This window comes from Eumetopias jubatus, unplaced genomic scaffold, assembly GCF_037043125.1.
Source record: "Eumetopias jubatus isolate StellerSeaLion01/CBP00866 unplaced genomic scaffold, mEumJub1_p1.0 scaffold_2, whole genome shotgun sequence".
Classification (NCBI taxonomy): domain Eukaryota; kingdom Metazoa; phylum Chordata; class Mammalia; order Carnivora; family Otariidae; genus Eumetopias; species Eumetopias jubatus.
This window is the reverse complement of record NW_028274808.1, coordinates 105,050,782-105,066,903: the sequence shown is the minus strand read 5'-3', so window position 1 is coordinate 105,066,903 and position 16,122 is coordinate 105,050,782. Positions and strand designations below refer to the sequence as shown.

The window sequence follows — 16,122 nt, the reverse complement described above, 5'->3', positions numbered from 1 at the left end:
ACAGAGCAGGCTCTCTTGAAAAGAGTGTAAAAAAATAAATCAAGGTTCTTAAAATTCCTGAAAGGCAAAAAGGGAGGGGCACCAATTAAAAAAATAAATAAACCAATCTAGTACATGTCACTTGGTCAAAGAATTTTACCATCTTGAGATTTTTGTAGGCTTTCAGAAGGAGTAATAGATTCAGACACTTCTGTAACCTATCATGTAGATCAAGAAGGATATACAACTTCCCCAGCTTTTTAAAATTCCAAACTAACTCTTTCAGGGCATTGGGATCTAATCAAAGGTCTTGCTCTACAATATCCAAATGCCCTCATAAAGTTAATAAATGGCCAAAATGTTTAATTCCTGTATCATTTATTTGGGTCTTTCAATTCCCATGGACAAAAATTTCCACTCAAGATGCTTCAAAGCAAAATACTGCTTCATATTTGAAAACTGAAAAACAAGGTTAAGATCTTGTTTCAGCCACAGCTGGATTTCGAACTCAAACATCCCCATCTGGGTTTAACTTTTCTCCAACTCCCAGGCATGCCTCCCTGAGTATTAGCTTCATTCTCAAACTTCATAGGCTGACACAAGAATTTCCAAGCTCACACGTCATTCTGCAAAGTCCCATAGAAGAGAGTCCGCTTCCCTAAGTGCGGGTAGGAGGGGGTGGCCAAAAAGTCCTAGAACGGTGCCTTTTTGTCTCTGATTGGCCCGGCTTTGTCACACACTTCTCTGTAAACTAATCCCAGCCACCAGAAGGACACAAGGTGAGACCTGAGTCTTGGGTCACCCAGTGAGTCAGAGTAGCTGTTGACCTGAAGCAAATGGGCTAAAGGGTGAGGCAGTGTGGTTGGAGCCTCCAAAATAAACAGGCGTACTGCTTCCATAAACAGGTGTGAGTAGCTGGGACAAAAGACCACAGATGCCACTACAAGTTATCATTAGAAGACCCCACCTCCCCCACTTACTAAACTCTCACATATGCTATGTTAGTGGATCAAAATAATTAAAAAAAATCATTCGATTGAGGCTTCTAATCAAACTGAAGTTTCGAAGGAGTGCAACCTCACACCTTGTATCCAAAATGTCGCCTCAATTGTTGGTCTTCCGCTTGTCTTCAGGAACTGGAACACATGGCCTTGCAGAAAGCTGGCAAACAGAGGCAACTCTGGTTTACAACCTGCCAGGTTGTGTCACCACCAGCAGGAGCAAGACCAAAGGGGATGATGCACCCACTTCCTAGGCGGCGCGACCAATCTCATCCTTGGCGGCCTCCACCCTCTCCCAGCAGCGCCCGTCGTAAGGCGCCGGCCGGGACCGGACACCCGGGGTCACCACGCCGAGGCCGGGGCTGGCGCGAGCCAGGCGGACGGACGCGCCTCCAGCCGCCGGCTCCCGCCCCCGTCCCCACCCCTTCCCCGGGCGGGCGCGCGCGCGGGCCGGGAGCGGGGAGGCGGCGGCGGCGGCGCGGCCGGGCGGGTCCCGGGGACGCGGTGCGCGTCGGAGCGAGCGCACGAGTCCCCGGCGCGCCCGCCGCGCTCGCCCCGCAGCCTCTGCCAGCCCTGCGCCGCCCGCGCTCCGGACCAGCCCCAGTCGCCCACCGGCGGCGTCCGCGGGGTCCCCGGGAGGGCGAGGAAAGGGTCGTCCGCGTCGCCCCCGCCCGGCTCCCGGCACCGAGTCCCCTCCAAACGGCGCCCGGACCTCGGGGCTGCCCCCGGGGAGTCGCTGAGGCCGAGCACCCCGGGAAGGGGAAGGAGGATCCCGCGGACGGCTGCAGCCCGAGGTAATCACCGTGGATGACGAACGGGGCCGGTCCTCGCCCAGGAACCCGACCCCGGAGACTCGGAATGCGGACTCCCGAGGTGGCACTCTCGATCGGGACAAGTTTCTCGCGGTTTGAAGGGGTCCTGAAACTGTCACTAGTTATTATTTAATTAGCCTTTGCTCTTATGTTTTAAATAAGTTTATTTAGACAATGAAAAAAAAATAGCCTCCCGGATGACTGTAGGTTTATAAATATAATCCCGAAACTTTTGCATGGTGTGGTTATTTGCTTATGCATACTTATTAACCTGTTAACTCTGCAGCTCGTCAGAAAATTGACATTTAAAATATTCTTTGAGGAACATTACAAGTTCGCTGTTGCGTTCAGGCATCGTGTTATTTATCAGCTTAGTTAGCATCTGTCTTCCCGAAGTGGTACCAAAGCCTGTCCCTTGGCGACGGGTCTTGCATGTGACACTCTTGCCCTCTAGTGCCTCACCAGCTTGGTAGCAGTTTGATGGCTAATATTAATAAGATGTTACATAACACAAGGGTACTGGGCCATAACTGGAAATGCTACCACTTGTGAAGCCAAAAAGCCTAAGCCGGTGGTAGTGGATGCTGCTTTCAGTTTCTTTTCTATCTGTTGAAACTTTCTGAAGCCTTGTCGGCGCTTTCAACTTTAATTCCAGGTAAGTGCATTTGTTTATTTACACTATCCATTAATGCTCACTCATAAATGTAAGAAGGGCTTCTAGTAAGAGATAGCAACTTTGTTTTCAATTAATCTAAAAATTTCAGGATTGAACAAGTGCCTCATTTGATTCTTGTAGAAGAAATAGAGCATTTTAATTAAATTAAGTGAGACACAGAAATATCATTCTCGGGTAATTTTAAAGCTTCTCTTAAGTAAAATTGAAGTATTAAGGAGATGATCCCTTATAACTGCTTAGATCTCCACCAACAATTTGTAATTATTCTGCAGCAGATTTGTTAAACAGAACACATGTGTATTGCTTGATGGACTAGAAATATGTAAGCAACATTAGAGATGTAAACTATAACTACCTGTCTATCTATACAGTAATGATCCTCAACAAATCTGTTTGATGCAATTCATCTCATAAACATTGTTTAAAATTGCACAGTTAATAAAATTACATGCAACTGGAAAGAAATAATCAGGCTATGTATTGAATATAGAAGCTTTAAAAGAAAATCCATGTGTCTTCCATTTAATATGTCTACTTTTTTTTCCTCAAAAGAACCAAGTGAACATTGTTTAAAAGGTTTACCTAGATCATCTTCCAACTAGTTCTTCTAATATCTGGAAACTATTTAAGCTTCAAACTCATTTAAAGTTGAAATTTAATTTATATTCTTTATAAACACATTGAAGTACAGCAACATATGTAATCTGGGAAGAGTTTTAAGGAAATCACTCCTAAGTAATATAAACAGCTACATCTTCATATTAGATTAAAATAGAAATCAAATATTCAGATACATGTGAAACTGATCTCCAACCCACTTTTTCTTTGTCCTTAGAAAATATCATATGATCAACTATTGAACAATGCTATTCACCACAGAGCAGAATGATATGGAGGACAAACCCTCAAACATCTGATAGCCGGCTGAAGGGCATTTTTCCCTTTTTCTTCAACCATAGCTTCCTATTAATACTGTATTTGAGAAGGAGATTTCAAAAATAAATTTGAAAGAGACTCTTTTGAAAAATAGTACTGAACATATCAAGAGGTTTGCCCTAACAGAAGCTCTTTCTTTCTTTCTCCAGTTCACACAGTATCTACCTTCTCTCATATTTTTATTGTTTTTCTTTATGGTCCTAATGGTAAAACAGAGGCTTCTCTCTTTGTATAAGGAAATATTACTACTAAACTGGTCACATGAGTTAATTTCTTCATAGTTTTTAGAATGAAAGATTCTTAGGTTACTAAAATGTTTTAGATAAAACTTTTTCTAGAGAGATTTGTTATAGTTTAGTTCAGTTGAGTTATGGTATACCTTCTCTTTCAGTACATTTTCTTGAGGAAAGTATTATTTCTGAGGATTATAGCAAGTATTAGAGTAATTTGTGGTATAACTGAAAGGTTTGTTGGAAAAAAAAAATAGAGTAGAAGAGATAACCAGGCATTGAGTTTCATTTTTCTGGACCATATAGAATATATATTCACACATACTCAGTTCAATACTGAAGAAGTTATTATAACCTAAAATCTAAATATTCAGTGATCAACTTGCTGTTTCAGAATTTTAAAACCATAAAGAAATTAGATTTTTTTCTTTCAATTCAGGGAATCTTGTATGACTTCCTTGAAACCTGATTGAGTCTCAATTGTTGTTTAGTGATTAGTGCCTATTTTTAAACTTAAATATGTATTTGTTAAGGTATAAAATATATTCAAAGAAAACTATATTTAAATACTTTGTGATTTGTATGCACTATAAAAACAGAGAAATAGAACTGGTGATAAAAACACTATTCTCAACTAAATGAATGTCTTGGATTTATAATTGCTTAACAGTTTAGACGATAGGGAAAAACCGTGGAAGTTTGCTTTTCCTGAGGCGTGGCTATTGAAGATAAGCATTCCCACTGACATGCATGAACTCTAAACACCCGTCCAGTTTAGAGGATGCTGCCAGACCACAAAAGTAACAGCTTACATTATAATGATAATTAGTCTGAACAATGCTCGAAATTGTTTTATAACTGAATTTTTTCTTGGAGTACCCAATAATTGGTTGTGGAAAACCAATTGGGTTTTTTGTGTTTGTTTTTAATAAAAACTATCCTTGGGTTCTGGGATATCACAGTGACCTTCATGTTACTCTAAACACTCTTCATCAATTTTCTGTAAGTTGTATAACTAGAGAAAAATTCAGGCTTTTCTACAATTAATGTGTATAACAAATTATCTCACAAAAACTCCTACAAATTACTGAGGGCTGTAACTCTTGATTACTATTACCAAACATGAGCTTAAAAATCAAGTGTTAAAAGTCCCATACTAAACATTTTAGCATCTCAGTGAAGGGTTATCCATTTTACATACACTTTCATTTTTAATTCTTTTCTTTGGTTATGATGTTTGAGAATAACATGAAGCTAGATATGAACTCTAGGCCTGGTTCTGCCATGAGAGACATACTCTTGGACAACTCCCTTGCTAGCTCTGGGCCTTGGTCCCTTACCTGGAAAATGACGATCTCAGAGATCCTTTCTATCTTCTTTGTTGTTCAACACTGTAGAAATTGTTCTGAAAGGACAAATAGACATGAAAAAAATTAAAGAATAATGCAAAAGTTGATTAGTACGGTTGTCTAGATATTTAGTAATAGATACGAAAGTTTTTAAAACAACAGTTAACCGTCATAGAATGGTTACTTTGTCCAGGCACTGTTCTAAGCACTAATATATATATTAATTTTTAGCTCAACATAATCTTCTAAAAGATTATCTGAGGTAGATGCTCTAATTATTTCCTTTTCACAAATGAGGAAATTGAGGCACTGAGAGGTTACTTAGCTTTCTAAGATCATATACCTGCAAGTGGTAAAGATGGGATTCAGTTTGAGTCTGGTTCCAGTGCACATGCCCTGAACCACCAGATTACATTGTCTCTCTATAGGTTTTCAAGCATTTGTGCTTGATACGCCTCTTGATATAATAGAGGCAATTCATGTACCACTGCAGTTATTTCCACCACTTCTACCCTTATGTACTCCTACATATGAAACGATCATTTATTCATTCAAGAGATACTTACTCAGCACCTATTGTGTCAGGCTTAAGCCAGTGCCCAAGACCATTACATGTGGTGCCTTCCCTAAGGAAGTATATATAGTCCAGTTTAGGTGATTTCTTTCCTCTCCCCTGATAGCCCATTTGGGTTGAGTGTCACTTGCTCAAAAAGATGCCTAAGGTAACAGAGGAAGAATTTGTCTGACTTCTTTGTTCATGCATCCATAGGATAGAGATGAATAGAACAAGACCTCAGACTTCCTAGGACTCCCTATCGTATTTCTTCATTGCTCCTTTCTGCTCTTTTTACATTATCCTCTCTGCAGATCGGCTGCCTCTGCTTCTCTGGTTCATGTACCCTCCCCTAAAACAGCCAAAAACTTATCTGTGACTTTACATCGTATGGTCTAGGCAAACAAGGAGAGATTAGTTTAATACTTTTGTTCCCATGACTCTGAAGAAGCATAAAAACGACAAAGGTTATATTAGATCCTGAAAGCTTCACTGGCAGTAGTCGTAATGACCTGCTATTAGGCATACAGTGATGCATACACTGTAGCTCAATTTAAGGGGATTTGGGAGTCATTTTCTCCTTTAAGTCATACAGGCAGAACAAACAGCGAGCAGTCGTGGGGTAGTTTTCTTGTCTTGCCTCACTGGCTGGCATAACATTGAGAGAAGTGGAAAAAAAAAAAGATTGTTTCCTTGATAATTTCTAAATACAAAGAAGGAGGGAAAGTTGCAATAGAAAGGCATTTTTCCATTTAATGTATCAAAACCAGTGCCCCCAAGTGCAGCTATTTGCCCATCCATCCCAAAGAAAAACCACAGTTCTAGGGACAGAGTGTATTCTTGGTCTTACTCCATGCAAATCAGCATCTGACTTGCCTACCACAGCAGGGTTCAATTAACATGACACAGTTTCACACATTTCTTCCCAGAGAAGACCATGTTCTTTGTCAATTTTTAATACTACTAAATTACTTCTAGCAAATTCATGTAATGTATTTGAAGCCTCCCAATGCATTTTTCAACACTATAAAATACAGTTAATTTTGTGAAAGGGGAATGTTGTCAAGATCTTTTAAATATCTTTCATTTATGTTAGAACCTGAAGTTCTTTAGTTATTAATACTCATTTTCCAGATGGCAATCTTTTTTTTCAACATTTCTTGTACTGCCAACTTCAACGTGATTCTATTGCATTTAGAAATTGATTTTTACTTGGGGATGATGGCGGGTGGAAGATAGTGGAAGAGAAAAGATAGGTTCCAGTGACAAGTATGTGCTTCGCCTTGCAGAGATCACAATACTTTGCAAAATGTATGTTTGTATATATTCAGTTCTTTTCTATGTATACGGAATGGCTTAGGATTCCAAAATATAATTTCTCCCTCTGCCTTTTGTTAATGGTATATAATTAAATAATGGCTAATGCTTCCTTGGTGGAAAACAGATATTTTCCTTTTTAAAAACACATGCATTACAAAGCAACTCTAGCCATGCCAAATTCTGAAAAAAAATATCAGAATGGGAAAAATAGGTATTTGAGTAAGATTCAATGAGAGGTACCTTCTGGATGTGCCTGACTTGTGGCTGTGGTCAAGGTGGTCACTGACATTCACAGTGTTTATATTATCACCCTGACTATTTGAGGCCAATGTGACTGGTGGAGGTATCCATTCACAGAAGATGGTTGACTTAATCACTGCCCTCGTTTGTGAAGGCAGCTGATAGTTGTAAAATTTAGTACAGGCTCTCTTCTCACTCATTTAACAAGTATTCGGCAGGATATTCTTACTTCAAGCAATGGATTGGTATTAGAAGATAGAGGTGAACAGGACAGGTACTTACAGATGCTTCCAGTCTCTGGAGAAATACTACACAAAAAGCCACATGGCTAATTACACTTATGGAATGTGCTGCGGAGGTAAAGTAGGTGGTGATGTGAGAGTGTGTAAAGAGGGAGACCCGACAGATCTGGGGAATCAAGGAGATTTTGTGAGGCAGCATCATTTATGCTTAAAGCCGTAGGACTCAGACGATGAAGCCAGATGAAGACACAGGAGAAAACTTCCAGAGGAAGTTTGGAAGTCCTTCCAAAGAGGACAGCATGTGAGAAGACTCTGAGTCAGAGAAGAGGTGGTTGCTTTGGGGGAACTGAAAGAGGACCCCTTTACCTGGAATTTGGAGGGGAGCACACCAGTGAATCGGCCTGAGATGTAAGAGTGGGAAGCGTTCCTCACAGCGTCTGTATGGCATGTATAGGAGTTTGCATTTTAATCAGTAAGTGAAATAAGCAGCCATTGATAAATTTTCTGCTGGGAAGAAACAATCCAATTTGCACTTTGATGCTGGACTGAGAAAAGTATAAAAGGAGCCCGGAGTGTTTATGAGGAGGCTAGTTGTTGCAGTAGTTCAAGTGAGAGGGACGTTGCCTAGGAACGAGCAGTATATTGAAGAGGTGAGGTGAGTTTTGGGACATGGAAATGAGAGGACTTGGGTTTATTTAGACAAGCAGAGGTAAGGGGAAAAGAAGGTGTCAGGGATGAGCTACTACATGGTCGTGGGAAGATGAAGATGGTTTTAGAGAGTAGATCACACAGTCCAATTTAGACAGGTTGAGTTCCCTTGTAACATGAATCCAGTGGAGCTAAACAGTGGCTGGCATATAATAAGAATACAGTTTCTGTGAGTTGTTGTTGTTACTACAGCAAGTTGATAGTTCAAATTTGCAATCCTAGAGCTCAGAGGAAGTTGAACTAACAAGTGAACATTTGTAATTTATTGGAGCATAGATGGTAGCAAAAGCCAGTGAGTATGTGAGCTCATCTGGGGTAATGGGAAGGAATGAGAAGAAGTTCAAGTGTGGACATGATGCTGGGTTATGCCTCTAATTGAGTCTCTTCCACTGCTCTGACTTTAGCTTCCTGCATCAAAGGTGGACTTCCTGCTCTTCCCACAACTCTGCTTAAACTGGAATGCTTGTAGCTGTCCCTTTAAAGCCCTTAGTGAATTTTTATTGGCCACCTTCAGGATATTTCCTATTTCCTATGTTAGTTATATCATCATCATCATCATCTTCATCATCATCACCATCCTCCTCCTCATCATCATCACAGGTAACGTTTGGTATATTCATTCTATGTGCCAGACACTTTCTAAGAGCTTTTTATAGTTTATCTCATAATCCTCATTAAAACCCTATTAATAGGTACCACAAGTATCCCCATGTTCATATGCAGAAACTGCAGCATCTAAAGATAATAGCTACCTGCTATCCATTTCCTACATGTTCCTAGCATGAAAAGTGTTGTGGTTGCTTTCTTGGGTGTATGGTATCTTCACTGCAGGCAGTCAAGTTCCCATCTCGATCCAACCATTATGAGCGGTGGCATCCTGGGCAAGTTACTTAGCTTTTAAAGGGCCACCTTTAAAAGCTACCACCACCACATTGGCGTGTAGTAAGTGTTCACTAATTTAGCTGTGTTGCTGTTGTTGTTACTCTACCTTCCCATATGATGTTATTTCCTTCAGTGTGCCTTATAGGAAATCCTGATGAAGTGGTGATGTTCATAACCAGCCCAACCTTGCAACTTTCCTGTATCTACTCCGACTCTTCCAAAATGCCTGCCTAAATGATTTATTGATTTTCTAATTTAACTTACACTTCCTTGGTCATTCAGCATATTCCTCATCAGAGCTCTCCAAATGCAAGCACGGCTGTCAACTCCCTGCTTGCAGTAAAGACAGTCGTGTCCCTGGAAACTCTCTGACATGCAGGCTAGTGTGCCTATTCTTTAGTCATTCAGAGAATTCTTCAGACCCTGCAAAAGTCTATAATTTTCAATGTATTTTTGTGAGAGCACTTCAAGAATACAATCATCGGGCGCCTGGGTGGCTCAGTCAGTTGGGCGTCTGCCTTCGGCTCAGACCATGATCCCAGGGTCCTGGGATCGAGCCCCTCATCGGGCTCCCTGCTCGGCGGGGAGCCTGCTTCTCCCTCTGCCTGCCGCTCCCTCTGCTTGTGCTCTCTCTCTCTCAAAATAAATAAAATCTTAAAAAAAAAGAATACAATAATCACTATACTGAAGTGTTTTTGCCTGTTGCTCTTGTTAGCCTTTAAAAATGTTTTTATCCTGTTTCTTGTTTGAAAGATTACTGGGAATGACATACACCCTATACCCTTGGAAATTTCAGTCTAACAGAAAGAGAGACATTAAACAAATAATGTTGCTAATAACATTTAGTAAGAGTTGTGATAAAAGCCTGAAATAAAATGTAATTATAATTAGATTACATCATCTGGGGCTCTGGTCTAAAGGGGGAGGAGTAAATTGGTCAGAAAAGGCTTTCCTGAGGAATTGAATTTGTGTAGCCTATCCAGATTTGCCTATGACCCATTGATTTCAAATGTTTCCTTGTCTTTTTTTATTTGTCAACATCCAACTATTTTAGAGAACATTGTGATTTTGCCATCATTTAGTCACCTGTCTGAACCTTAGGTGAACATCATTAGCTCAAGCCAATTTCCACTCTAAGCTTGTGCGTTTCTAATACCGGCACTTTTATTCTTCTGTCCCCAAGCATAATTTATCAGTAATCGTTTCCTTTTTGTTTTTCTCCTGTCTCTCTTAATTTTTATTCCCCCTGATAACCACCTTGGTCTGGCCTCACACCACTCCCCACCTGGATTGTGCAGCAGCCCCTTAAGTGGGACTGTCCCGACTCCACCTCCTTCTTCACTCCGTACAATGTAGCATCTACTGTCTCTGTTCATATGACTGCTGTGTGCCCATTCTGGGTGCCACTGCTACACTAAGCACCTGTAAATGTGATTTTTATTGTCTCTCTTCTGTTCAGATTCATCTAATGCTGTCTGTTTCCAAGTCCACACTTTGTGCTTCACAGTCACTTCCAAGGACATTCATTAATCTGCAGGACTCCTTGAATGACATATGATTTCCATTTTCAACCCAACACATAGTATCATATTAGTTTGGTCTCACTCTCAGATAAACATATTGTAACCATTTCATTTCTTCAACCTTGCCAAGTATTTTAAGTAAGCTCTCCCCCCAGCGTGGGGCTTGAACTCACAACCCCAAGATCAAGTCACATGCTCTCCCGACTGAGCCAGCCAGGCACCACCCTTGCCAGGTATTTTTGCCTAACATCTTCATCCCGCCCTCATATCCAAATCTTGCCCATCATGTCATGTCCCCCTCAAGCACTACGCCTCTTAGAAACTGCTTTCCTAAATTTCATTAATCTTTAATTAATCATTAATCTTGGTTTTGAAACTTGTAACAAATATAGTCTGTACAGCATGAACCAACCATATGGTGTTGGCTATTGTTTCACAAGTCATTTCCCCCAACAGAGACCTTGCTTCTGAAGACAAGAATCACTCTTATTACCTCTGTGGTGTCCCCTGCACCTAATACAGCCCTAAACCCAAACTGGGTGTTCAACAAATACCTAATGACTAATGGCAGAAGGATTATTTGATAGGAATCTTTGGGCGGGTGAAGATTTAATATCTACCATAGTGGCTTCTTTTATCCTATGTTAGGATGGCATGATTATATTTTCTTAGTATTAGGTAAAACAGAGATATTAAATCCAGCTAATGTATAGGTAATTATAATCATAGTAATATATGACCTGAAAAATAAGTTATGACATTAGAAAAAAGTAGAAGTGTCAAATTAGCCTGTAAGGTTAATATGCCATTTTATTTGACTAATTCCACAGTTATTGGGTGCTTACTCTGTGCCTGGCACTAGGGGCTCAATGATAGAGGCCTTATCTCTACCCTCTTAGAGTGTTTTACAGTTGGATAAGAGAGACTGACAGACAGACAATAAACAAAATTTTAATTATAATAGTGTCAAGAATTACAAAGAAGATAATCATTTCTACAGTGGTTGTGTGTCACTGCTGGTCTTACCCCGTTTGGAAGGTCAGCTCTATCTGAGAAGGTTTCACAGGGGAACTGTGCGGAGGAGCTTAATTTTCCACATGTACCTGTCTTCCTAGTGATCCCCACCAGTGAAGGGCTCAGGAAAAGCTGCTCTAGTGGCATCCCACATGGAAGGAGGGACAGCAACAGTTCACTGCATTCTGAGATTTTCAGAGCCAACAGACATACAGCGAATGGGAAGTAGTTGGTGGTGGATGAGGTTGCCGTAGGAACAGTAACTTTTGAGAGTCTATACCAGGGACCAAATTTGGCCACAGCAAAGTGTGCTGTCAAAAAAAGTTTAAAGAAACTTAGAGAATCTTAATGTGTCCGTCCACTTAAATATCTTAGACCAAATCCTACCCTCGGAGACCTACACTGGAATTCCCTTGGCTTCAAGAGGAAACTTGAAGAGTTTAATAGAAAAGAGAGGTCTTTCAGTATTTTATACCAGGTATTAGAGAAGGTAGCTTTAATAGGTTCCTAATATCCATCCTAAATAGTGAGAGCAAGTACTCCTCACCACTTTGCCTCATCACAGATAAGATTAGTATGAGTTACATGCCTTTCACTTCTGACAATAAGAACAAACGATGAAACACTGCTATCTGAAATGCAAAATGTGGTAATACATTTTGTAGCCAGTCAAAAACACTTCACAGCTAAAATTGAAACAGAGGCATAGAAAGATAGGAGATTTTATATCCTGCTATTATGCTCCAGACTATTATATTATTCATAAACATGTACATAACTTTTAAAGTGCAATTACTTTTCAAAATGAAATAACTACAATTACAGTGGAAACTCTGCATTGTCCTGGTAATTTTGATTTGCTTAAATTGCACCTACATCTAGGCTTGAATGTTTAAAAGAGTAGAATGTTATCCTTTATATTAGATTGATTTTCAAGCACGCTAGGTCACTTGATGCCGTTTTATTTGGCAGAGTGGTGGTGTACCACAGACCCCCCCATACCAGACCCAAGTTCTCTTCCTCCTTTCTTTGCAGTGTCCCTCAGACTTGCCCCTTCCCACATTCTCCCTGACCTATGATCACTAACGGTTTTTATGACTGGATTGTGAGAAATGAGCCTGCCTCGGCTTGCCAGCCTTGACTCTCAAACAATGCTCTAGGATATCCTTCATGTTATTGGTTAGTTCATTTTCCTGAAAAATCTCACCCTTACCATGCTATTCCCCAAAGCAGAAAAGTAGAATGGCTCCCAATGGGTTTTCTCAACCGTGAACTTGTATGCTATCAAATCTCTCCATAATCTAAGGTACCCATACTTTTTACAATGTATTTTTGGAGAGACTTCATCCCCTTGCCTTCCATTCTTCATCAGAGTGTTCCTTGCCCAATATTGTGCTCACCCCTGCCTCTATAAATTCCCTTCATCTCACATGCCTACTCACATCACCCTCACCTTCAGGGCTCTGCCCAGATTCTACATCCCCCTGGAGTATTGCAGGCTTCCCTACTTGCCATGGTCACTTCTCTCATCTCATTAGAGGCATTTGTCTCTACTCAACAACCATCTATTATTGTGATGCTAGTCACTGTTTCTACTTTATAGTTTTGGACCCCTTAAGGAAATTCACTCTGTTGACCATTTATATTTTAAATAGAAAGATAGTTACCCCATAAATACTTGAATCAATGATATAGATGCCCTAAATATTTGAACGAATAATTATAATAGACAATTTACAGGATAAATATCCTATTTATAAGAATCCTAGTCTGTAAATATCCTGCAGTTATATGCCAGAATGTATTATTCATAAAGATAAACATATCTTATTCAAAATATTGTTCATTCCTTATTTCATAGGTGAATATCACAGAATTTTAGAGCCAGAATGTTCTTGGTGATTGTTTATTCTAACCTCATCGTTTTACTTAAAAGGTACTGGGGCCAAAGTGACACAGTTAATAAAAGGTAGAGATTCAGTCAACCCTTTCAGCCTGCCGTGTGGACAATAACAAGACCTTCCTTAATTCTTTTATATTCCATATTTCCTTGAAAAGTGCCAGGACCGTAAGACTCTAATAAACTTCTGCTCTAAGAAGCACTCAGGTTTCTTTCTTATTGTCTTTCAAAAGCTACTAAATTTTTCTAAGATTAGTAAGTCTTGAAAGGGATTTGAAACTATACCATGACAAGGTGTTTCATGAAGTATTTTCATTGTTTTTCTTAAAAAAAAAACACTTTTATAGTACTTTTTTCATGTCATTACTGTGCTCTTTTCCACACAGCAGAAACTAGTGTCTTAACTATAGCACCTAATGAAACATGTCCAGACTTTTATGAATGTTCGGTATATGTAGTTAAACACATATGCATCGTGTATGCATTACATGATAGGGCAGTACATGGCTCAGGTGACCTCTCTGTGGTCTTAGGTATACGATATCTACAGAGTTTGATGCAAAGCTTGGTGAATAAAAGGAAATTTCTGGTTAGCCCAATGTATTTTCTACATGAAGGATAGAGAGCCTCTGTTATATGGAGCCCTTTTCCCCATTTCTTTCCCTCCCACGTCCTCATCCAGACCTGGCAGGAGGAAAAAGAGGCTTTCTGACAGACCATACACCCGTTCATCTGCCTAACAGGTTGCTACTCATGTCAATCAGCAGGAAAAAACTTGTTCGTCTTAATGCCGCAGAATGAACGTTTGATAGTCTGTTCTATTTTATTCTACTTTTCAGACTGTATTTTCTGTGAGTCCTGATCCAGTGCAACAAATGCGCTGCAATGGTGACATAAACTATTGACGGAGACTGGAAAAGTAGCTGAACACCATCTTTTCTTTTCTTCTTCCTTTTTTATGGTGCTTCAATTGGAACAGTCTGAGGGAAGTATATGCAACATGAGTTTTATCATGAAGCTTCACAGACACTTTCAAAGGACGGTTATTCTGCTCACCACATTTTGTATGGTGAGCATTATTATTTCTGCATACTACCTGTACAGTGGCTACAAACAGGAAAATGAACCCTCCGAGATGATGTCTGAAGTGGACTGTGCGGATTTCCAACACCTACCATACAGGCTTATGGAAGTCAAGACAATGAAGCTTTCTGATGCCTCGAGGACAGACCCCACAGTCCTGGTGTTTGTGGAGAGCCAATACTCATCACTTGGTCAAGACATAATTATGATTCTAGAATCCAGTAGGTTCCAGTATCACATTGAAATTGCTCCTGGAAAGGGGGATCTCCCAGCACTTATAGAAAAAACTAAAGGCAAATATATTCTCGTTATTTATGAGAATATATTAAAGTATATAAACATGGACTCTTGGAACCGAAGCCTTTTAGATAAATACTGTGTGGAATATGGTGTGGGTGTCATTGGATTCCACAAAACTAGCGAGAAGAGTCTACAGAGCTTTCAGTTGAAAGGTTTCCCTTTCTCCATATATGGAAACCTTGCGGTAAAAGATTGTTGTATTAATCCTCATTCTCCATTGCTTCATGTGACCAAATCTTCCAAGCTTGAAAAAGGTTCTTTACCTGGAACTGACTGGACAGTTTTCCAGATTAATCACTCAGCCTACCAACCAGTAATATTTGCCAAAGTAAAGACCCCAGAGAACCTTTCTCCTCCCATCTCTAAAGGTGCTTTTTATGCAACTGTCATACACGACTTGGGGCTTCATGATGGAATTCAAAGAGTTTTTTTTGGCAACAACTTGAACTTTTGGTTGCATAAGCTCATCTTCATAGACGCAGTTTCCTTCTTGTCAGGAAAGAGGCTGACACTGTCCTTGGACAGGTACATTCTTGTGGATATTGATGATATTTTTGTGGGAAAGGAGGGAACAAGAATGAACACCAATGATGTTAAGGTAAGGCCCTTTTTATCTCAAAGTTTCAAAGTTTAGGTTGTCTTCCAGTGGGTTTACCAGCTGTCCTGGTTTGTCTGGGGCTAAGGGATTTCCTAGGACATGGGATCTTCATTTTATCAGAAAGTCTGAGGCAAACTGGGATGAGTTGGCTACTCTCAGCTATATTTGAGATATAGGGCTATGCCCTCTGAATCAAGAAAAATGAAGACTGCACTAAAGGACTGAGTGTGGCAGGATCCTGAAATGCTTTCCTATGTGTATATACAGCTACAGAGTAGAAACCATCTTGTTTAATTAACTTTCTAGAAACTATCTACCTTAGAAAACTATTACTAATCTAAGACTTTAGTTCATTTAAATATGAAATCAAAGTGAATTTGTTTTAATGAAAATAAATACTCCCACAAATTTTCAAGAATTAAAGATCTCATAAGTAGCAAGTTCAGATATTTTTGGAAGTCAAATGTGCAATTCATTTTCTCTTCTATTTTTTTGGAACTCTTAAAATCACTGCTAAATATGGAAAGCTATGAATATATAAGCATACTTATTCATACACAAACGTAAGGATTTAAATTATGTTTCAGAATTCACTGAACACCTCTGGTACATATATGAAGCCCATCATGTTGCATTTAAATGGTATTAGATTTCTCATTGTATAAAACTGTTGCCCTTAAATAGAAAACAGTTACTTGAAGATAGTTGATTATTGTGAATGAATTGTTTTACATAAACAACTGGTTGTTTAATATTAAGGAAATTTAAAATTAAAA

At 39.7% G+C, this 16,122-nt stretch overlaps 1 protein-coding gene across 1 annotated transcript in view; it reads left to right on the top strand.

The window, feature by feature from the left end:
- The first annotated feature begins 14,227 nt into the window (after positions 1–14,227).
- Positions 14,228–16,122, top strand: part of LOC114196676 (bifunctional heparan sulfate N-deacetylase/N-sulfotransferase 3) — a 162,785-nt gene continuing 160,890 nt past the window's right edge. Inside the window, exon 1 of the mRNA XM_028087403.2 lies at positions 14,228–15,346. Coding sequence (XP_027943204.1) covers positions 14,324–15,346 — 1,023 coding nt within the window. The 5' untranslated portion in view covers positions 14,228–14,323. The remainder of the gene's footprint in view (positions 15,347–16,122) is intronic.